Consider the following 24051-nt stretch of genomic DNA (forward strand, 5'->3'; position numbering starts at 1 on the left):
GGCTTTTTCAGATGAGGACATGCACTTCTGATCTCAACTTAGTGGACTGTGTCGTAAGTATTTGAGGGAGGGGATTATGTCACAACTTTGAACGGCCGCTAAATCAATCATCGCACCTCGAGGATTATTGTAGTCTTCCTTTTATTATGACAGAGGATCACTGGAGGAAGATTTTTTTCTTTGAAATGAAAGCCCATGTGTTGTTGTTTTTTTTTTCCATATCTCAGTTGCAAGAACGTGTGTTAATATATTTCCTACGTTGCGGGGCAATCCCAGTGACGGCGTTTGTCTTGTGTCTCCCAGGGAGGTCGTCAGTTTCTAGCTACTACTTGATCAATCCAGTTGCGGAATTTGGAGACTCGGGTGTACACAGCAGGAGTCCGGACGTTACAGCTGGGGCTTCCCCAGGAGACGATCCCAATCAGATACCAAGCTGAGCCTTTCTGGCACACCAGAGGGCCACCAGAATCCCCCTGAAAGGACAGGAAAGAAAAGCAAATGCTTTTAAGGAAAAAAACCTCTTTTTTTTTCTGCCTGGAGTCAGGAAAACTAACCCAGGTGGAGCCCAATTTGTCCCAAAGGTGCTTTTTCAAAAGGCAACTGGACTTTCTGTGTTATTTCCTGGAAGACGTTTTCGCTTTTCATCCAACCAAGTTTCTTGGACGCGAAGCAAAACGTCTTCCAGGAAAAAAAAACAAAGAAAGTCCAGTTGCCTTTTGAAAAAGCATCTTCGGGACAAACTTGACTTGGATGACTGAGAATCTCTGATAGACGGCCCAATTTGTATTTGAAGAAGAGGCCTCTGGGGAAATCCAGGATTGCAGCGAGACTGGAAAACCGAAATAGCATCCTGGAAGAAGACAGCCGTGCCAAGGAAATGACATAGTCATGTCCGTGATGCCACCAGGAGTTGACCTCAACCCAAAGAAGATTTGTTTGATCTTTTTAAAAAAACACAACCCTTTGAAGCTCTTCAGCGCCTTATCTTTAGATCACGATTGTCATTCTGGTATTCTTTGAGTGAGTGGAACTCTTAAGACTTCCTCCAATAACCTCCTTGCCAAAATAAAATTCATGGCTGCACACCAAGAACCTTCCTCTCAGAGTTTAATACGCTGCCCCGCTAACCTTATAATAAAAATATAATAGTAATAATAACAATAACAATAAAATAATAATAATAAGTGCCTGGAGACAGCAGAATAGACGAGAAACAACTGGAGAAGAGAACAAAATACAAAGACCTACAAATAGAAATAGAAAAACTGGCAAAAGCAAGCCAGGGTAGTACCAATAGTAATAGGCGCCTTGGGTGCAATCCCAAAACAACTGGAGCACCACTTGAACACCATCGGCATTGACAAATTTGCCATTAGTCAATTGCAAAAGGCTGCCTTACTAGGAACTGCTTCCATCCTGCGATGATATCTGTAATACCATCAAACATCCACATCTGCCTATCCCAGGTCCTGGGTAAGGACTCGATAGGTAGACAAAATGCCAAATCCAGTCTGAACATCTAGCTGACTGTGCGATGATCCATAATAATAATAATAATAATAATAAAGTTGGAAGGGATCTTGGAGGTCATCTAGTCCAACCCCCTGCTTTTTACCGAGAACCTTACATGGCAGGACGTGGCACCGGCTCCACCGGCACATATCATAGAACTGGTGATAGTGTTGGAGTGTTTTTGCTGGCACTCATTTGACGGCACCAGGGGAAGAGAGACTTGCTGCAATATGGTTGCAGGTTCATTTGCTGTCAGAAAGAAAAAGAAAGAAAGAGAAAGAAATCAGTGTGGAGGAAGCAACCAGCTGGAATTTCTCAGATTGAATGAAAGAAGGCAGGCTTTGTGTTTTGGCTTTTCTCAGCCTGCCTGATTCCAAATGGTCACTTACAAGACAGTCTGTCCCGTCCCCAACCAGTTGTGGCACACTTTAAACCTGCGGGTAAGACCTCATTGGAAGAAGCCAGACAGACTGGAGACACATAAGCATTCAGCTGTACTGGAGCAGAAAGCTTCAGGAGGGTGATGTCATTATTTATATTGTAAGGGTCCCAGGAAGGATTGGTGATCACCTGGAAAACAGCAGGAGTGGAGGAGAAACCTTAAAAGATTAGCCTTTGCTTGATTTAAGATCTTAAAAGTCCATCACTCTCTGGATTAGGCCAATACGATTATGCAAGACTGACAACTGCTGATATTTCTGAATGGAAATATCTGGTTTCTGTATGTCGCCTTCAGATCTTAATTTAAAATCACAGATTGTGTGACTGCTATCTTTTCCTTTGTTTAGAATCCCTAAAAGAAAATAAGTCACAAGGAGAAAGAAAATAAGGCTTAGCAAAGCCAACTGCCCTAATTTGCAAACCAGATTTTATAACTTAATGTACAGTGAACAAATTAGGCCAACAAGCCATGGCTTAGCATAACTGTTTGTCATGACATCCACCACTATGGGGTTGCATCGCTCTGTGGGATGAGCATCAATAAATAATTTTAAATTGTTTCCATTACAAACCACATATGATTAGAAGCTGCTGGGGAGGGAGGACCCCCCCCAAAAGATGTTGATCACGTGATCTCACTTCTATCCCCGATGCCTAAATGTACTTTCCCTTGCATGATGCACTCTTTGGACATTTGGACATGGTCCCAAATGAGCCGCTCACCTTGACTATGGATCGCCGTTGGGCTGGCGCAGCATTATCGTATCTGTTATACAGTCCAAAGTAAGCAAAATGTGTTCCCGCTCTAGAGAAATAAAAACACAAACCATGTCTAATGTGCTACTGTGACCCTTCTTCCCTCTGATGCGTACATGCAGCTAAACTGAATGTAGCATTGAGACATACTGTAAATCAGTCCCTTAGTGCTGGAGCAAGAAGAGGTGGGCTAAAGATAATAGGATAGGACAGGATAGAAAATAGAATAAAAGACAATAGGACAGGATAGAAAATAGAATAGAATAGAATAGAATAGAATAGAATAGAATAGAATAGAATAGAATAGAATAGAATGTGAAAATGGGGACAGAATAGAATAGAATTAGGATAGGATAGAATAGAATAGAATAGAATATGGAAATGGGGACAGGATAGGATAGAATAGAATAAAATAGAATATTGGCCAAGTGTGATTGGACACACAAGGAATTTGTCTCTGGTGCATAAATTCTCAGTATTCACACATAAAAAAGTGATAGGTCTTAAATCATAAATACGTAACAAATAGGCTATCATTAATAGATAGCCTCTGTTGAGATTCAAACTCTTGAATCTCAGATCATTTTGTTGATTCAGTAATTCAGAAAAGGGGTAGAATAGTTTGGAGATATCGATGGAGAAAGAGATGATTAAATCAGAGAACACCTTTTGATGGACAGAGGCCAAAGGAGTGGTCTTTCACGGCTAGAATTCTCTTTCACTTTTATGGGAGGGATAAAATCTTAGAGCAGGGCTGTCCAACTTTGGCAACTTTTAGACTTGTGGACTTTCCAAATGAGGATGAAACGCGGTGCCTCTGGGACGTGATCAATATAACAAGAACATGGAAAGGATCTACTTACTTCACTTTGCAGTGAGCAGCAGTAGCAACCCAATTCTGATTTATCAGGGAACCTCCACAAAAATGGTTACGTGAGCTAGTCTAGAAAAAAAAATTCAAATAGCACAGATTTGGAATGCACGAAGGGTAAAATGCATCAAGAAAGCAGGCTGTTGAGCAAAATACGTTCCTTATTTTTCCTTCCTCGCTTCCCCTTTTCATTTTTTTGAGGACTGAACTAAACAGAACAGGAAAAAAACCAATCTGCAGTTCACCTTTCTCAACCTGAACAAGTCCCAAGTATGGATACGAAGGAATTCTAAAGCAGGTCCTGTTGGCACTTAATTTGGGCATTCTTCTCACTTTGGATGCAAAAGAGCAGCGAGGTCTCCCTCACTCCTGACCTAACAGGGACCAAGGGGGGGGGGGATCTCCTTACCTGCAGCGAGACTTGCCAGGGCCAAGAACCACGAATGGCATTCACCCCGTTGATAATTCTGTCTGTGTCTTTCACATTGGGTTTAATGGATGGGATCCCACAACCTATGACAAGACAAAGGGAGAATGAATCTGTTAAGTATCTCAGGTCTGGACTGAGTAGCCTTCTGTGATGGACAGGAAGCTTGGAGAGGATTGTTCAGATTTGTTCCCTTGCTGCCTACTCTTGACAAGCTCGGAGGAACCAACAGCTACACGCAAAGGATTGGTTGTTACGCATTAGGCTACAGAATAGGGCACTTTTATTTTTCAAGTTGTTGTTGTTGTTAATTGCGAAGTCGTGTCCGACCCATCGCGACCCCATGGACAACGTTCCTCCAGGCCTTCCTGTCCTCTACCATCTTCTGGAGTCCATTTAAGTTGACACCTACTGCTTCAGTGACTCCATCTAGCCATCTCATTCTCTGTCATCCCCTTCTTCTATTGCCCTCAATCTTTCCCAGCATTAGGCCCTTCTCCAGTGAGTCCTTCCTTCTCATTAGGTGGCCAAAGTATTTGAGTTTCAACTTCAAGATCTGGCCTTCTAAAGAGCAGTCGGGGTTGATCTCTTCCAGGATCTTTTCAAGTTGAGAATGCCCTAGTTGGCCTTTGAGATTTGATGCATGTGGCAGGGCCCACATTCTGAAAATTTGCAAGACAAAGTAGGGCAAAAGTAGACTGGATTTAACTCCGCGTGAACGTCCATTTCAATCTAAATGAACTCTCCTCCACATTGCTTCTTGTACATTTAATCATATGATCGTCTACATATAACATTAGATAGCAGAGCAATTTTTAATAAAAGGCACTGGTGGAGTTGGAAAAAGCATTCGCAGGACGGCAATGGCAGGGCTGTTTTAACTGCCAGGAAACTACCTGGGTGCCTCCTTGACATCATTGACAGTTCCTCTTTGAAGAAGAATACCAGAACCCTGCCCTCCCCCCGCTCCCCACCACCGAGTTGTAGCTGGAAGCACTCTGCCTTTCCCAGCCTGTTGCTCTTTTTTGCACGGGAAGACCTTCGTGCAAGCAGGCCTGTGAATTAGGCACCGTGTGTTGTGTGCTTGTGCCTAATGTGTCGCAAGCAAAGAATTTAGCATGCCCCCCCCATAGGAATTGCATGCTCCATCAGTTGTGATGAAAGAATAGGAAGTAACCAACCAACCTAGAAAGGTGACACATGCTTTACTCACCACAGGCAACATCAAGGAGTACAAAGTAAGTAAGAGCCAGCCACAGGAAAGTCATTTTGGTTGCTACTCCCAGGAGCTTTAGGTCCCTGGCTGCGGCTAGGTTTTTATTGCTATGACCCGTGGCACTTCGCCAGGTGTAGTTGACTTCCCCTCCCCTCATCCTTGGATTGATGATAGTAGGAGCAGAGTAAATTTAGCTTTGGTTGCATGACGCAGGTGTCTTGTCAAGGACGTTTCACCAACAGTGCCACAGAGTTTGCAAATAACACCTGTTTCCCATAACGGTTTTTTTTTTTCTTTCAAGCTGAACAACAGACTCAAAGCTCTGTATCGGCCGTTAGTAAAGTTTCAGGCTTGGCCTAATCACCACTGTCTTCTTTTCACCCAACCATTTCTAAGCCTTCGCTTCTTTCCCTGGAGTCTCCCGTAACATCTTATCATCCTTTCTCCAGGAAACCTGGAGTCTCTAACTGGGGCCCTTTCTGGGAATGCCCTGTGTTGTTGCCTGTGATTTAGTTCCATTCTGTAGACCTGCTTTCCTGGTGATGCCACTGCCGACGTCAAAACAGAACACTTACTCAACCTTTTAGGAATTGGGCCATAGGCAAGCATTCTCTGAAAGGAAGTGGGCTGGAGAGAGAAAACCTGTTGCTCATGTATGTCTTTTGCAAAACCAATCGGAATGTCCTAGTCTGAGTGGTTTTTTTTTTTAAAAAAACCCTCTTTTTAAAGGAAACTGGCCCCTGCTAAAGAGATTTTCTTCTTCTTCTTCTTCTTCTTCTTCTTCTTCTTCTTCTTCTTCTTCTTCTTCTTCTTCTTCTTCTTCTTCTTCTTCTTCTTCTTCTTCTCCTCCTCCTCCTCCTCCTCCTCCTCCTCCTCCTCCTCCTCCTCCTTCTCCTTCTTCTTCTTCTTCTTCTTCTTCTTCTGGATCTTATTGACTGAGTGGGGATCCTGTGCATTTGTCTTGAAGCTGTCTTACATTTATACAAGACTATATGGACTCCTGATGAACCTCCTTCAATGGACAGCAGCCAACCAGACTACGGAAGCTCTGGAGGCCAAAGTGATTCCTACCGTGTTCCTCAGTGTGTGCTTCCTGATTGGGGCAACTGGCAATGTGATCTGGACCATCTTTTCCAAATTCCCCCAGCGCTCCTTCACCATTGCCCTCATCCTGAACTTAGCTGTGGCTGACTTAATGGTAATGCTGACTGTGCCTTTCTGGACTTACTATTTTGTCAAAGGTTGGGTTTTTGGGGACTCCATGTGCCGGTTCCTCATGTACCTTGTGTATGTGACAGTCCACACCAGCATCTTCTCCATCCCGTTAATCAGCCTCCACCGCTTCGTGGCCGTGGTCCTTCCACTTGCGTCCCAAAGATGGCGGAAGCCAAGGGAGGTGCATGTGACCATGCTAGCTGTTTGGTTGCTAGCTGGGGTTCTCTCCTGCCCGTCCTTGGTATTCTCATCCAGAGAGATGCCTAAAGGAAAATGCTCGGATGAATTTTATGACACTGAGAACCAGCGCCTTATGGTTAACATAGCGGAGACACTGTTTGGCTTTGTGATCCCTTTTGCTGTGCTGGCAGTCTGCTACACTTACGTGGCGAGGAAGATTCGGACGCTGAAAAACCACAAGGAAATGAAAACCGGGAAGCTGATCGTTGCAGTAGTTGGAGCCTTCTTTGTTTGCTGGCTTAAACCTCATCACCATCTCCGTGTTGCTGTTGAGGTATGCCAAGGCCAAGGTCAGCCAGGACTTACTTGAGTCCATTCAAATTTTAACCAACATTCATGGGTCGGTGGCCTTTGTAAGCAGCTGCCTCAACCCTATCCTCTATGCCTTTGCAGCACAGAGTTTCCGCGGCGGGCTACGCGAGGCTAATTTTGCAAAACTATTTGAAAAACTGCGCAACGACACCGAGGAAAAATGAACTAAGGACAACACTGTTTCCATGCAGACTTTGTAGTTCGAGAACAGCCGGGAGCAAACTGGATAGTAAAGCTCTTATTTTCTGAGTTGAATGTAATGGTTGCATCTAGAAAGGACTATAAGGGAAGATTTTAGAGATGTTGAGAACAGAGAAACTGAGGTGAGAACAAAGGTCTTCAGAGAACTGTTTTAGTTGGGAATATTGGCAATTCCATGATAGCAATTTGGGATGGTTTTATTTTCTCCTGTGTGCCTTGTTTGATTATTATTGTTTCATTTGTTTTCCCCAAGTAGTTATATTGCTTTGCTCCTCCCCTCAGACCAATCCTACAGAAGGAATTAGTAATGTTTGCTTCTTATGGCTTACTGTGTCCAGGTCTAACCTAACTGTTGTTAGACCTTATTCGAATTTGATGCACAAACAAACCTTAGTTCATTATCCTGACTTATCTGCTTAATTAATCTTGAATTAATTTCTGGCTTATCAATAACAAAAGGAATTTAGTTCATATGGAAAAGTGTCTCCCAGCTGAGTCAAAGCAAGCAAAGATGCCCTATGAACACAGTAACTCTTTCCCTCCCCCCCATTTATAATATTCAAGATGATAATTCTCCTCCCCTTCCCTAGTCTGAAAACCTGCCTAGAAGAATGTTTGTGACAGCAGGTGATTGGGAACAAGTATGATGTGTTGCTGGTACAGTATTTAATAGAAACACGGAAGTAAAACCTTCTCATCTTTCTTCAACTTCCAATGAGAAGTTGAAGGAGAAACACATGGTTTGTCCTTCCTGCCAAGTCATGGTTTATTTTTGCAGGGTTTGCCACCATTAGTTGAGTCATGCAACTGATTAAGTCATGACGGTTGAGTTCACACACCACGCGATACCAACCTCAAACCAGATTGTAGTTTAGTGCAATGTACGAATTTCTTTAGTGACTCAGGCATGGCTACACAAAAACATATTTTAATGTGGATCGGATCAATGTGAGATGAAGCACTGCTGTGCATTTGTTGAATTCCCCTTGAGTGGTAATACTAGCACCAGAAAAGAATCCAATAAGACTCTGATAAGGTATAAGGGTCTGGTAAACAGTTCCCGAAAAATGCATCTTTTGTGGTCAAATTTCCTACTTTACTTCTACCTGTTTTTCTTGTTGGTGGGTAATAGACAGGATTGGCTACCAGTTTTCTTGATATTTATAGTCTCTGGAACCAAATCCCATTTCACTAAGTCTTTAAAATAGTTAATTAAAACATTTTAACCCAGTTCCAACTGTTGTTTGCTTTCTTCCTACTTCTCAAGACAATTCACGCTCAGTATTTTATTTATGAAGGGTGTATTGTTTTAATTCTGCATCACTTTGAACAATTACAAAGAATGGCTGTAAAAAGCAGCTAGTGACTAACAATGGGGCTGCTGCTGACCATTAATAAGTGCCTCAAATTATTTCCCACAGTATATGGAATATAGCAAATACGGCTGTTTCAGAAAATCAAGTTGGCTACTGCCATTGGAAACAGAATGGAACACAATTCAGTTACTATTTGTCTGAAAAATATGTGTGCAAAAATCACACTAGACTCTTCTGTTGATGCCTCTTATCAGTTTCATGGATTGCAGTTGCTGGTGATTACCTGAAGTTAAGGCTTTCTATGGCTAGTAGCTAGGATGGCCATAGATTATTTTCAGTACAAGAGGAAGCACAGTTCTTCATAACAGTTGGGGAACATGAGCAATAGGACATTATGTCCCTTGGTTGATTTCTCCTAGGCATCTATTTGTCCATTAAAGAACACAGAACTAGTCCAGATTAGCCTTTGCTCTGATCCACCAAGGCTGCTCTTATGACTTTGTGCATGTGCCTGTTGTTGAAGGAAAAGTCTTCATCAGGGTCCAGTCCAAGCCGGGAATAAACAACATGGCGACTGCTTTAGAAAGAAGGTTGTAGTTTATTGAAGAGGAGAGCCAGACAGAAAGATGGCTCTGGAAGAAAAAAGAGAGTACATGTAATAGGGAGTGGGTTTTTATACCTTCTTGGGCTTTTGGTTGGAGTTGTTCCTGTGTCATGAAGTTTGACCTGAGTCCGAATGTGCCTTTCTGCTATTCTGATGGTGGTGGGTTAATCCTATTATGTCCTGTCTTAGAGTTTGGGTGGGATATGTAGATTTTTAAGGATCTTTGTCTTCCTGATCTCTTGAGCTTCTAGCTGGAGGGCTCCAATCTTTCTGAATGGATTATTACATCTGCATTTCTAAAAGCTGGTTTCTACTGAGTTGTCTGGCTGGGGTGTGTGTGTGGAGAAGTTTCTGCCTTTTTAAAGATCTTCTCTATTATTTTTTTTGGGGGGGGGGCAAATATATTCTGCGTTTTTAATATTCCCAAAAATATTTCTTTTCTCTGGATTGTTCCCACACTGTATTGTCATCTCACTTTAAATCATATATTCTTGACTTCGTGTACCTATGCTTGGGAATGCAGAGTTTCAAGTACATCCTAACTTAGTGGGTAGAAGAATTTAGTTCATATGGAAAAGTGTCTCCCTGCTAAGTCAAAGCAAGCAAAGATGCTCTATGAACACAGTAACTCTTCCCCTCCCCCCCATTTATAATATTCAAGGTGATAATGGGACACTGAGGAACCACCAAGGACTTCTCGTCCCTTCCCCAGTCTGAAAACTTGCTTAGAAGAATATTTGTGACAGTAGGTGATTGGGAACAAGTATGATGTGTTGCTGGTACAGTATGACTCAGAGGAACTCTTTTATTCCAAAAGTATTGCATGTAATAGGATAAACAGTGACATCTGTCTCAAAGGTTTAATATAGCCAGGGCAAAAGTATTAGAAGGAGGCTGGGGAAGCGTTTCCCAACTCTGCATTACTAACAATTGCAAAAGAGTTTCTTTCACACGGCTCTTTCTTTTTCTTTTACAAGACTCTTTAGACGTTCTAGATCTGCAAGTCAATACAGACTAATTGCAGTCACAAGACTAACTGGATAAACTCTGGCTCGGTGGCAGTTGTTTCGCCATTAATGCCAGAACACTATTTATTTTCAACTCTGTCCAGTAAAGAAGCTGAATTTCAGCACTGCCGTGTGGAGAATGGGGAGCGATAGTCATGACCCAAAAAGAGAGTTGGATTGTCCATCTCCCTTAAGGCCTGGAATGCTGGTGGTTTGAATACTAACCTCTTAGTAAGATCCGGACTGGATGCTTGCTTGCCAGTGAAGCATTTGCCGGGAATGTAGCAATGTAAGAGGTAGAGCTCTCAATCCAAAATAGCAGACGTGTCAAATAGCAGACATGTCAAACTCGCGAGGTCAAGTGACGTCACGCAATGTATTGGGACGGTTTTGCCATTGCCGGCAATGGGGTGGGCGCGGCTTCCACGTGACGTGTCCAGCCCACGGGCTGGCAGTTTGACACCCCTGAGCTATAGGATTTTTTCCCTACTCAATGACATCTGGCCTCAAGCTTTGAACTTACTAATTTACAGGCTTTCTTATAAGAGATAAAGGTAAAGATATCTCAGGGTTGCCCCAAAGAAGAGGGAGTCAAGCTATTCTCCAAAGCGCCTGAAGGCAGGAGAAGAAGCAACGGATGGAAACTGATCAAGGAGAGAAGCAACCTAGAACTAAGGAGAAATTTCGTGACACTGAGAGAACATTCTTCATGGGACAACCTGCCTCCAGAAGTTATGGGTGCTCCAACACTGGAAGTTTTAAAGAAGAGATTGGACAACCATTTGTCTGAAATGGTATACGGTTTCCTGCCTGAGCCGGGGTTGGACTAGAAGACCTCCAAGGTCCCTTCCATTATTCTGTTCTGTTAAAGTTTTCCTGCGACAGTCGTGCCTGACTATAGGAGATGGTGCTCATCTCCGTTTCCTAGCAGAGGGAGCCAGTGTTGTCTGAAGACACATCTGTGGCCATGTGGCCAGCATGATTATACACCGAAGCGAAGGCAGCGCTGTTATCTTCCCATCAAAGTGGTACCTATTTATCTACTCCCATTTGCATGCTTTCAAACTGCTAGGTGGGCAGGAACCGGGGCAAGTAATGAGAATCACCCTGTTGCTCAGCACTCAGATCTCAAATCTGGGCTGTCGGCTTTTCAGGTGACAAGCTCAGCATCTTTAACCCATGAGCTGCCGTGCCCGCCTTAAGAAATACAGTAAGAGATACAATAACCCAAGCTGGGTTTATCAAAAATAATTTAAGAGATGCAATAACTCAGACTGGCCTTTTTCATCCAATCTCCATCTTGTGTCCAATGATTCTGAATGACCAGCTCAAAAGCCTTTCCTTGAGTAAAGTCTGTTTGATTCTGGCAGCTCCAGTTTATTTTTATTTTTTTATTTATTTTTTAAAAAAACTGCTTCCATCTCTTAGCCTCTATGTTTATTTCTATTACTATTTTTCTTTCTTTGCTTCATGGAGAAACTTTCCACAATCCCACACCTGCAATTTCATTAATCAGTTTGATTTGTCCTTCCTTTTTTTCCACCACAGATTCCAAGAGAAAAGCCTTGAGGACTGCAGCTGGGTGACAAGACTTTGCTGGGGAAAAACTAGTATTGTCTACGCTTGCAGATAAGCCCATCTTGGGAGTATTTTAAAACCTAAAATTTCTGGCTTATTCATGAGTGTATTCAGTGTCTGGTTTCTCAGGATAAAATTAGACTGTTTTAGTTCTCAACTTTTAAGTCCATGATTGCTTAACTAGGCTACTTCTCTGCAGTATATTGACCCAAAATTCAAAACTAATGTACTTTAGGGGTTAAGGCATGATAATGCACTAAGAAGACTTAGTTCTAGTCCCTATTTAGCAACAGAAGCTCAGAGGTGACATTAAGCCAGGATTGCTTCATAGCCCAAACATTAATGTGATGCAGTGGTGAAGGTACTGTCCTAAGAGCCATGGTGGCGCAGTGGTTAGAATGCAGTATTGCAAGCTAATTCTGCCGATTGCCAGCTGTTCGATTCTCAGCAGCTCACGGTTGACTCAGCCTTCTATCCTTCCGAGGTCAGTAAAATGAGGACCCAGATTGTTGGGGGCAAGATGTGGACTCTGTAAACCACTTAGAGAGGGCTGTAAAGCCCTGTAAAGCGGTATATAAGTCTAAGTGCTATTTCTAGGACCAGAGATGCTTAGTTTTAGTCTACCGTCATCCATGGCAACCACCATGTCAGGTCCCCATTATTCTTATTCACCATCTGTAGGAGATGACCAGGCTGAGCCTGAGGGAGGGATCAAATGCATCATAAGCCAAGAGTCGCTGCGCCCCTGCAAGAGATCTAAGTCCTTACAGTAAGTTCCCGCACGTTGCCAAGTTTACCAACTGAATTCCCGGCGGTGAATTCAGACAGGCTGGTGAGACGGTTGGCAGCATCAGCATTAGCACCAGCACCGGCTACAGATAGGAGCTCTCAGGCACATTTGGACTTGCCAAGGCAAAAGGGCATTTCTGGAGCAGGAACCAAGATATTGCTGAAAATGGGATCGTAATTCTCCGGTAGGACCTGAGGATTTTTCACCATGACTCCCAGCACGTGATTGCAGATTTCTTTGGAGATGTCGCCCCGCAAGTACAAGAACATGGAAACGTGGTCCTCACTGGAGGAAAATAAAAATAATAATAATAAACCAGGTTCCAGAAGGGTAACCGCGTTACCTTTTTTACAGCAGACACGAGAAACAACTTCAAAACGAAGTGAATATCGTGTCAGTTTGTATGGATCATACTCCACCTCATAAGCAGCACTGAGGGATGACCCAAAGGCAGAGATCTCTCAGAGATATAAGAGAGAGCATACACACACACACACATACACACACACACACACACACACACACACACACACACACACACAAGGAAGTGGCTTTTTCTTTGGTTTCTTCTTCTGTCAACTCTGGAGGAAAGCCTGCAGATTAATGAAGAAGGGATTTCTCTGCCAGATAGTTTATTTGTTATCAGCTTTCTCTGCTGCGGTTTTCTCCAGCCCCAGCCTGCCCTCTGGATACACTACAAAGGCCTGCATGATCCCAACAATACAGCGTGCATTCAGTCTCTTGAATGGAAACTCCTGGAAAATCTTCTCACTTTCTGATTAGAGATGGAACAGTAGCAGGACAGAAAGATATTGTACTTCTAGAAGAGAATATTTATAGCTTAAGATTGGGCTGTGAAGTCCTGGATGCACTCAGAGCTTGGTTGTTTTCTTGCAGACATTTCATTACCCAACGAGGTAATGAACAGGGCTCTCTGTTCACGTACAGGGGCTAGCTCTGTCAGTGTTGGTGGGAGTGTTCACCGGTATATAAACAAGCTATGAGAGCACCAAAAACTCCATAGATATTGTACTTATTGACACATTTGTAAGCTTTTTTTTCTAATGACTTCCAGTTATTAATAATACTAGATATGAAACTAAAAGGAAATGTAAAGATGATAACACTTCATAATAAATAAAACAATCAAGTACCATTAATGATCCCTAATGATCTCTACGGTCCTGAGTATCTGGAGTTAAAGGAACATTATAGCAGTTTCTGAGTTTCTCACCCAGTCCCCAAATGCGGATTTGATGCCAGAGGATGTTGCAATTAAAAAATGGGTATCCTACCTGATATCAGGATATTTTGTCATGAATCCCAGCACTTCCAGACCAAGCATAGAAGGATCCTTGACACTGATGATCTGCTGCAGATCTGCAATGACTTTGAGGGACAGTTTGTCCTCCTCCAAGCCCTGGGAAGGAAACAAAGCCAGCCAGCTCAAAACCAATACGTTCACTTACTTTTAAAACAGATTAAAATTCAACGCTGCAATTTCATACCCACAAAACAGACGTTTCCAAATGATGTAGGAGAGAATGGCAGAAATGCAATCAAGGAAGGCAGTTGGCATAAATAGACCAAAAGAAACTACAAGAAAGTTTTCATGCTATAAAAACACCCAACCAGAAGTAAAATTGCACATATTTATTCATATTGAATTGATCACCAAACAAACAAATAATCAGACACATTTGGAATCACAAATGTTTTTTTTTTCCCTAGTTGACCGTTTTTATAGCATGGATACTTTATTGTAGTTTCTTTTGGTCTAAGCCAACTGCTGCCATTTTGATTGCATTTTGATTTAATTGCAATGACCACAAATCTAATTAATTTTTTTTTATTTTTTTGCAATTCTTCCCTACATCACTTTAAAACTTCTGTTTTCTGGGTATGAGATTGCAGTGTTGAGTTTTACTCTATTTTTAAAAGGGCAGAATTAAACCACGCAAAACCCTTGTGCTTATTGCCTCTCAAGTTGTAGTACCGTATTTTCCGGTGTATTAGACGACTCGGCGTATAAGACGACCCCTGACTTCGGAGCCGATTTACGTGCTTTAGAAAGTCGTCTTATACGCCAGAAAATACGGTAATCATTTCCCCTTGGTTGGTCAAAATAGACTGCCTCTCCCCAGAGATTTCCACCCCCCCCCCTTTTTTTTTTTTGCAGTATTTCTACCCAGGCTGGAGAGGTTTTTCCGCCCCGCCCCTCTTTCTCACCAGGGCACAGAAGAGTTCCTTCAGCTGAGTGGTGTCCTGCAGCATCCTTGTGGACATCTTACTCCTCTCCTCAGCTGTTCGACACGTCATTCGTTTCTGTAAGAGGGACTTCACATACTGGCTCATGACCAGGTGCTCAGCTTCTGACAGCAGGTACTGAGTGGGCATTATAAGGAGAAGGAAAAAGAGGTGTGATGTTTTATGGATACAGCCGAAATCCTATTTGTTAGTCTATTGGTAACAGACTGATGTGGTATCAGGCTTATGATGACCTCAGAATGATGCTCACGCTTTCAGGAGTGGATCGATCTTCCCCACCACTGATGCCCCCAATGGTGGCCAGAATCTTACCAGGCTGTTAGGTTTGTGAGTTCTGCAGAAACCATCCGCATGTTTGTCGATCACCTCGCAGATGCTGTTCATCAGCTGAAAGTCATCCAGCAGCCACTGGCGGGAGGGCAACTGGGCAAAGAATGGCTGGAACAGATCACAAGAGAGACCTCTTATTTAGGGGAGCATACCAGGTAGCAAAAGAGAGAAAATTCTGGTAGCTTTTAAATAAAAGTTAATCTATTTGAGATTAGCGCTGTCAGTATCGGATGCAAGAGGAGACTCAGAAAGAACAACCGGTACAGACATCTGCAAACATAGACGCTGAAAAAAAACCAATTGGTTTGCCGTGATCTATGTTATAATGGGGCGCAATGGCTCGGAACTTAAAGACGCTGAACTTGTCATCTGGAAAGCTGACAGCCTGGGTTTGAGACCCAAGCATCGTGAGACGGGGTGAGCTCCCGTTCCTTGCCCCAGCTCCTGCCCACTTAGCAATTCGAAAGCATGCAAATGCACATAGATAAGTAGGTACCATTTTGGTGGGAAGGTAACAGCTGTCTTTGGACAACGCTGGCTCCCTCGACTAAGAAACGGAGTTGAGCACAGCCTCACGACACGACTGGACAGGGGAAAACTTTACCTTTATGTTATAACATGCATAGGAATTACTGGATGAGCTGTTTATATCAACATCCAGTGAAACACAGCTTTTGACCATTGGTTTGTTTCAGCCTTTCGTGCTGTGTAGGGTGCAGTTCTCACTTCTCAAGGGGTGGTGTGTATTTGCACAAGGCAGCTGGAATCTGCTCTGTTTGTGCCAGATATGTAGCAATCAGTAACCTGGTTCAGGTTGCAAGCTAAGCCATGAATGGTTTAATCGTGGCGTATTGAATAACCACTGTTAATTAGGTTCCCCAAGCACCCCAAGCCAAAACCACACCCACTGCTATGTGTGATCCTGAACGAGGAGTACCTTCAAGTCAGCCAGCATCTCCTCCAGGAGAAGTTGGCATGCCTTCTTCTGAGTTTTCTCTAAGGCCGTGTGTAGAGATGGTAGTATCCTTGCAGGCTCTTCAGATGGCAACCCATTGGCACACAAGGCTGAGATGGAAGAGCTGCCAGCAAAGAGCAGAGAAATAACTAAGAAGGAATCTTCTGGCTGATGGCTAAGAAGATGAAGAAAATGGAGCGCGGAAAGAGAGACAGAATACCAGAAACAGCCTTTGGGAATACCTGAGAGCCAAGCAGTTGTTGACAGTGGACAACAATCTTGCTGTGTAGTATGTAGATGCCATGGGCTCTTGCTGATGTGCTTTGCAAAATTCCACCAGTTTCTCGTACAGGCTGCGGAAAGGAAAGATACATATATCATAGGGGCCTTGCTCACCCAGAGATTGTAGCGGGCGTGGAATGATCCATCTAGTCACCTTACTTCCAGCTTGCATGTCAACCCCCTTTCCCACACGGTTGTAGAACCACCAATAAGCTGACCTAATGGTGGATAGGACCAAGATGGATCCAATTACCCAAGAATTTTCAGAAATGAACTTTTGACTTGATTCAGCTCAGAGGTGTCTACGGGTTGGGCCCAAAGATCCTTCTCCTGCTGTGTTGAGCTCTTAGTAGACAGGTCATCCTGTCTTTTGGAATTAGTTGGAGTACAAGATGAAACTGACCTGCCCAAAAAGGCCTCCAGTTCTCCCAAAGCCATTTCCAGAACTTTCTGCTGGAAAATCCCAGAGATGAGCGATACCACTTTAATGTTTTCATCAAGCATCTGAGATATTTAATGGGAAAGAGAGAGAGAGAGAGAGAGAGAGAGAGAGAGAGAGAGAGAGAGAGAGAGAAAAGAACAGATGGGGAACCAAACTCATGATTTGGCTTTTACAACTAAAAATATCTTCTTTGTTCAGTTAGCTAAGTCTTCTCCTTGCCTCCCCAATTCCTCCTAACCTTCATGGCAATGATAGGCAGATTGGTCTGGAAGAAGCCTTGATAGTCAGATTCAGGTTCTTTTCCACAAAGCCATTCCTCAAACTCCATTTCTAGAGCCTTCTGCATCCATTCTGCAATACTAGCCTAGAGGAAGGAAACAAAATGGGATCCAGGAATCCTGACTCTTTGAAATGAACTAAAGGGACGGCTCTTTTAGGAGCTTCCACCTGTTCCAATTCATTTGTCTCATTTGGTCTGCTTAAACCCACTCAAATCAATTGCCATAAACAGTGTAGTGCCTTGACCTGGCTGCAACCTTTCCATCTCCCATTTTCAGTTTTCTCCATTACCGTAAAATGGCTACAAAACTCAGCCCGTCTCGCAGACGCTGCTGGTGTTCCACCATTAGGTCAACCTCCAGATCGGAGTGTGAATCAAGATTCCTGAAGAGGATTTGAACTCCCACCCGTGATAAAGTTAGGATAAAATTTTTACGTTTAGGCAGGAAAAATCAAAGCTACAAGTACAGACAGGGCGAGACCTGGCTTAAAAACAGTAACTGTGAGAGGGACCTTGGAGTCGTAGTGGACAATCATTTGACTATGAGCCAGCAGTGTGCAGCAGCAGCCAAAGAAGCTAATACAATTCTAGGTTGTATAAACAGAAGCATAGAATCAAGATCGCACAAGTATTAGTACCGCTTTATAAAGCCCTAGTAAGACTACACCTGGAATGCTGCAGCCAATTTTGGTCACCATATCACAAAAAAGATGTTGAGAGTTTGGAAAAAAATCAGAGAAGAGCAACTAAGATGGAGATTAAAACATACAAACAACGGCTGTAGGACTTGGGTTTGGCTAGTCTAAAGAAAAGAAGAAATAGGGGAGACATGATAGCAGTATTTGAGGGGCTGCCTCAAAGACGGGGTCATGTTATTCACCAAAACACCAGAGGGCAGGACAAGAAACAATGGTTGGAAACTGATCAAGGAGAGAAGCAACCTGGAATTAAGGAGAAACTTCCTGACAATGAGGACAATTAACCAGTAGAACAGCTTGCCTCCAGAAATCGTGGGCGCTCCATTACTGAAGATTTTTAAGAAGAAGCTAGACAGTCACTTGTCTGAGATGATATAAATTCTTCTGCATGAGCGGGGGGCTGGACTAGAAGACCTCCAAGGTCCCTTCCAGCTCTATTCTATTCTATTCTATTCTATTCTATTCTATTCTATTCTATTCTATTCTAAACTGCAATATTGTAAACAAATTGGATGTAGATAATAGAGAGTCTTAGAATGTACGCTCAGCATCTCCAATGGAAAGCAATCCCAGGTAGTACCACAAAATAAATTGCCTAAAACTTTGGATTACCTTCTCACAGTAGCCCATAGACTCCAGTTCAATCGGTGCTAAAGACATTCAGACCTCCTTCCGTGTCCACAGATAATTGGATTTTCAAAAACCCTGATCCTGATCTTCTAACTCACCTGTACTTTCCCCAGATAAGACTCTTCCAGAGAGCCTATTGTATCTGCTGGAAGCATAGGACCCAAGGCTGAGACGTCCACTTCAGGAAGCAGATGTGGGTGAGACATCATTTCAGAACTGATAAAAAAAAAGGGGGGGAAGTCAGGAGAAAAATGCAGAAGTCAGCTTTTAGCTTTCCTGCAACATGCCAGCCTGGATTGGATATATACCACGAGTCAAATTCTAACATGCACCCATGTTGGATTCCTTCTACTGAGGCATAATGGACTCTGCCTATATATGGATGTTACAATCATCAATATCATCTCCAGAACTTCTTCCTAAAAAGTATGGAAGTGCCTTTGCCTCACGGCCTTCGGCACCCACTAACAACAGCACCAACCTTGGGTAGACATGGATTGCCCAGTGGAGCAGAGCAAAGATCTCTTGTTTGTCTAGGTCCCAGGCAAGAATGTGATGCAGGTGCTTGCTTAGGCCTTGGTGGAACATGGTGGCAAAGGCCGTGAGGATGTTGTAATGAGGAGGGCAGCACTGAACCATCAAATCTTTCACGATGCATAATTCAGTTAGGATGCTACTCTGCAAGGATGCCAAATGGCTACTAAGCCACTGGCCTTGAGTCTTGTTTGGCTCAGCCTGGAAATAGGAAGCTACGACCGCGTCTTGAATGACTTGGAAGAATTTCCTTCTCCAACATTTTGGGCGTCCCGGTGGGAGGAAGCCATGAGGCTGGGACCTCAGCAGCACGTTGGCATCTATGCTTTCTTCTCTCTCAATGATCCGTACAACTGATACAAAAAGGGCTGGATCCTCTGACACCAATTTTGTGGCATGGGCAACTGTGTGCCACAGATGCTGGGCCAAGGCATCGTTCAGTTCCAGGAGACCTCCAAAGTAGGATTCAATGCTGGTCAGATTCAAGGAGCTGAGCAGGTTGCGGTTATGCAACTGGGATAGGATGCTATCCCGTAAATTCTCCAGGTCCATGAGCCCTAGATGAGCTCTCAAGAGGTTCTGGCTTTGTAAGAAATTGAAAGTTTCCGAAATGAGTTGAGGTACTACAGAGAGAAAAGTAAAGGAGAGACAGGGATTAAGTGTAAGCTTTCCAAATTGAAACCTCCAAAAGGAAAGGAAAGGAAGACAATATTGAACAGGGGTTGGTACTCCGAGCAGAGGAAAAACTACATACTTTCATCAATCCAATAGAACAAGGGTGTCCAACCGTAACCCTTGGCAACTTTGAGACTGTGGATTTCAACTCCCAGAATTCCCAAGCCAGCCAGGCAGTCTTAAAGCTGCCAAGATTGGACACTCCTGCCTTAGAAAAAAAATGGGATAAAAAAAATCAATCAATCAATAAGCATCATTTGTTGAAACAAAGTCACAAATCACGAAAACGAAGTCATGAAGTCACCAAATGTTGATTTCATGAAGCCTCGTTCTATCCCTAGTTTTTGACTGTGATGTTTCCTACAATATATTGTATTTTCTTCGTGGCAGGCAATTAGAATTTCTTTTGGTAAATTATTAAAAAAAATCAGCCTACTTCCCACAATTAAATAGCCCCTTTAATTTCATGTTAGATTTTTTTTACATCTTGATATAAAGACAGCATAAAAACATTGGGCTCCAGTGGAACATTCATTCTTATACTTTCAAAATTGTACTTAAATATGTACTGATCAAGAGAGCAATGAAAATAATAAAGAACGAGGGATAAAAACCAGAAACTGTGCTGGAGTGAAAACTACGCTAATGTAATTAGGAATACACAAACTTCCATTCCTGGTTTGGGGAAAGCATTCAATATCTATGCAAAATTTTGGGAACTGAAGTCCACATTTGGTCTTTGATTCAAGAGCCTCACTCCAGACGTTTGCTGGGGCACAAAGAAGAATAAAATTTCATGTTGCTGACATTTAATTAAAACTGAAGTAATAATAACACTTTCCCCTTTCTGAGACAAATACATACATAATTCGGTGGCTATTCATGAAAGGGCTCTGGAATTCAATCTAAGGTTTTCATGGGGTCTAGGGACAGTTTCAGAGTGTGTGCTTCTGTGTTAAGGATTCTTCACCTCTGGCTGTCTGCCCTAAAATTTTGCAATGCATTTCGGAGTAGCCTAACGCAAGGCGCAAGTCACCTGAGAAAAGCTGGGGCAACATCTGGACCACTGCTTCCAGCTGGTCATGCTTCGTGGCCAGTTCTCGTAGCTCCTGTAAGCTCCGAAATGAATCGAGGCATGACGTGAGATCCTTCTGAATGCTCCCCAATTCTTCTTGAACATGTTGGACATCAGTGAGGGCAGAATGCAGCTCCTCCAGGCCCGTGTTCATGCCTTCCAGGTAGGACTGAGCAGTGGACTAGAGGCAAAGCCAAATGTAAGTCATTACAGGTGGAAACCCCACTCCTGTAAGCACTCCTCCTCCTCTCCCCCACTTCTAGCACTGATAATGTTACCTAGTTGGGTAATGAAACTTCTGCAAGAAAACTTCCAAGGTCAGAGAGCACCAAGATCCCTACAATACAATCCTCCTCATCTTCCTTCTCTCCATAAACTCTGCTCCCTCTAGCCCTGATGATGTCATCTAGTTAAGTCCACAAGAAAACAACCCAACTCAGAGACCACCAAGGGCCCTTGGACTTTATGAAATTACCCTGTGACGCTTACCTACCTTTAGGCGGGATTCAATGAACCTGTTCCGCTGCACTTCCCGAATCTTGTACTGCGGAAGACTATCCAGCTTGTCTGGTTGGTAAAACACCCCAGATGCCCACTTTAAGGCAGCCCCTCTTGCCAGCTTCTCTGCTTTTTCCAGTTCTGGCCATTCTCCCTCTAGGGCAACAACAATGAAAGGAAGTAAAATTCCAGGCGGTGTGCTTTTAACCAGATAGGAATGCTTCATCTAAGGACGCAGGAAGGAAACGGGAAATGAAGGCATAACTTTGCAGCTGGTGGACCATTAGCTCTGGTTCCTAAGCTTGAAACACGAAAGATCCCTCTAGGAGGGGTTCTTGCTACACAGAGAAGGCTGTGTTTGAGGGAGAAGAAAGTGATTGTAGGATTGTAACTATTCCCACCATGGTAAGAAGGCAATGAAAATGCAGCCTCCCAGGACCGGGACGGCCAAGCTGATTCCCAAGCAAAATTAAATGATGATGTCAATACATCTGGGATGACACAAGCTGATCAGGACGTGTTCAGGCTGAGTTGTCCCTAAACCAACATTTTTAAAGTGAGAGATGGAGGAGATTTGTGGAATTAAAATAGGTTGAACTTTCTATTCAAACATAAATCAGATTCCCGTTTTGTCCTGGTTCCAAGCACGAAGTTTGGGAATTAGATTCCTGCATTCCCCTGTTCGGAATAAAATTATCCTTTTCCTGCTACTGCTGTGGAAAAGGTAAAAGGAAGAAAGAAACAGATCGATATAACTGGGTGACTTGCGTATTTGGCTGTTGCTTAGTAGAAAGGGTTACATATCCCCTAAACCCCCCCCCCCAATCTTCATTTTTCAGTTGTTACCTCTGGGATGGGTGGAACTGCTGTCCTCGGCAGACATCCCCATGACTTCAATTGCAGCAGGGTACCCCGGTTCAAAGCTTAGGACTGGACGGGGCTGAGCAGAGGAAGCCGAGGCAATGAATAGCGTTTCCGTCAGTTAATACTCCTCATGATTCCTTGGGGGTTTGCTCTGTAACACTGAAGCAAAAACACTCAGGATGTTGGAATAGGAAGGCGGCGGGGAGGGGGGGAAACAGTAAATCTACCGGTCAGTTTCATTCTTTGGGAATGCAGATGAAGCAGCACAAAATAGCTCTGTGCATCAATGCCGCCGCTGGCTTTTGACCACAGCAAGCATCCATGCCTCCCCTTTGCCAGGATCCAGAGATCTTTCTCGTTCTGCTTTGCACAGGCCGTGCCTGTAGATGCAGTTTCTTCACGAATATTTTGTTTTATTTCTAAACATTCAGGCCAACTAACACAGTGCTCAAGAGACTGTGTGTTGGATTATGCCAACTCTGGAACTGACCTAATGCATCAATAGAAAAAAATGTAAATTTCCTCCAAAGATGCTTTTTCAAAAAGGCAACTGGAATGTTTTTTTTTTTTTTTGTCCTGGAGGAAGAAGAAAAATCAGAACAGAACAGAGCTGGAAGGGACCTTGGAGGTCTTCTAGTCCAGCCCCTGCTCAAGCAGGAGATCCTACACCATTTCGGACAAGTGATTGTCCAGTCTCTTCTTAAAAACCTCCAGTGATGAAGCACCCACAACACCTGAAGGCACGTATGTTCCACTGGTTAATTGTCCTCACTGTTAGGAAGTTTCTCCTTAATTTCAGGTTGCTTCTCTCCTTGATCAGTTTCCATCCACTGTTTCTTGTCCTGCCTTCTGGTGCTTTGGAAAATAAATTGACCCCTTCGTCTTTGTGGCAGCCTCTCAAATACTGGAATAGAAGAAGTCTCCAACACTGGAAGTTTTTAAGAAAAGACTGGACAGCTATTTGTCTGAAATGGTATAGGATTTCCCACCTGAGCAGGGGGTTGGACTAGATGACCTCCAAGGTCCCTTCCAACTTTATTAGTATTGTTGTTGATATTGTTATTATTGTTGTTATTAAGAAGTCATTTTGCTTCTCATCCAAGAAGCTTCATTGGTATGGGCCTGAAGATTCAACTGATGAATCTTTGAGTCTGTCATTTGTACTTCAATAACTTTCTGGTCTGGTATAGCAACCAAGAGGGACAGGTACAGACTCAATGGATAGTTAGGACTGCAGGGAAAAAAAACCAATTGCAACCAGCTTGCCTTCCATTGAGGACCCGTATATTGAGTCAGAAAGAGGGCTGAGAAAATATCTACAGACCCCTCACATCCTGGACATAAACTGCTTCAACTCCCACCCATCACGATGCTGCTATAGGGCTTTGCATGCCAAAACGACTAGACACAGGGACAGATGTTCTTCGTGCCATCACTCGGCGGAACACCTAATCCTCACAGTACTGTTCTATGTCTAATTATAATTATAGATATTACAACAATTATTAAGAGCTGAGGTGGCGCAGCAGTTAGAGTGCAGTACTGCAGGCCACTTTAGCTGACTGTGTTCAGCAGGTCAGCGGTTCGAATCTCACCAGCTCAAGGTTGACTCAGCCTTCCATCCTTCCGGGGTAGGTAAAATGAGGACCCAGATTGTTGGGGGCAATGTAAATATATACATACATTGCTTACTGGTGTACACCGCTTAGAAAGTGCTTGTACTTAAAGCGGTATATAAGTCTCATAAATAAATAAATAAACATCTAATTCTATGTATGGTTGTGGTATTATTATCCTTTCTTCTTTACTACTACCTCTTATTGATATTATTATTATGATTATTATTTCTCAATTGCTTTGCATGTACATTGAAAGTTTCTGCACCTGGAGACAAATTCCTTATGTGCCAATCACACTTGGCCTATAAAGAATTCTATTCTATTCTATTCTATTCTATTCTATTCTATTCTATTCTATTCTATTCTATTCTATTCTATTCTATTCCATTCCATTCCATTCATTATTCTATTCATT

The 24051-nt window shown here is 43.1% G+C and overlaps 2 protein-coding genes and 1 pseudogene across 2 annotated transcripts; 1 reads left to right on the forward strand and 2 right to left on the reverse strand.

Moving 5' to 3' along the window:
- Positions 1–127: 127 nt before the first annotated feature.
- On the reverse strand, positions 128–5376 carry CTRL (chymotrypsin like). Its single transcript, XM_039327505.1, has 7 exons — positions 5221–5376; positions 3990–4093; positions 3573–3652; positions 2677–2758; positions 1902–2082; positions 1628–1761; positions 128–473 (listed from the first exon to the last, which is right to left on the reverse strand). The coding sequence occupies exons 1-7, from the start codon at positions 5273–5275 to the stop codon at positions 312–314; spliced, it is 798 nt and encodes a 265-aa protein (XP_039183439.1). The 5' UTR covers positions 5276–5376; the 3' UTR covers positions 128–311.
- A 794-nt stretch (positions 5377–6170) lies between these two features.
- Positions 6171–9382, forward strand: LOC120300946 (annotated as a pseudogene).
- A 2188-nt stretch (positions 9383–11570) lies between these two features.
- EXOC3L1 (exocyst complex component 3 like 1) lies at positions 11571–22412 on the reverse strand. The gene is made up of 13 exons (XM_039327555.1): positions 22000–22412; positions 21149–21309; positions 20617–20836; positions 18853–19528; positions 18470–18587; positions 17002–17127; positions 16725–16825; positions 16282–16392; positions 16022–16163; positions 15067–15192; positions 14716–14871; positions 13782–13906; positions 11571–12771 (listed from the first exon to the last, which is right to left on the reverse strand). Exons 1-13 carry the CDS (start codon positions 22040–22042, stop codon positions 12585–12587), a joined length of 2292 nt encoding a protein of 763 aa, XP_039183489.1. The 5' UTR covers positions 22043–22412; the 3' UTR covers positions 11571–12584.
- Positions 22413–24051: the final 1639 nt, after the last annotated feature.

Source organism: Crotalus tigris, unplaced genomic scaffold (assembly GCF_016545835.1).
Source record: "Crotalus tigris isolate CLP2741 ecotype Arizona unplaced genomic scaffold, ASM1654583v1 scf7180000024362.2655971311:6658466, whole genome shotgun sequence".
In the NCBI taxonomy this organism is placed as follows: domain Eukaryota; kingdom Metazoa; phylum Chordata; class Lepidosauria; order Squamata; family Viperidae; genus Crotalus; species Crotalus tigris.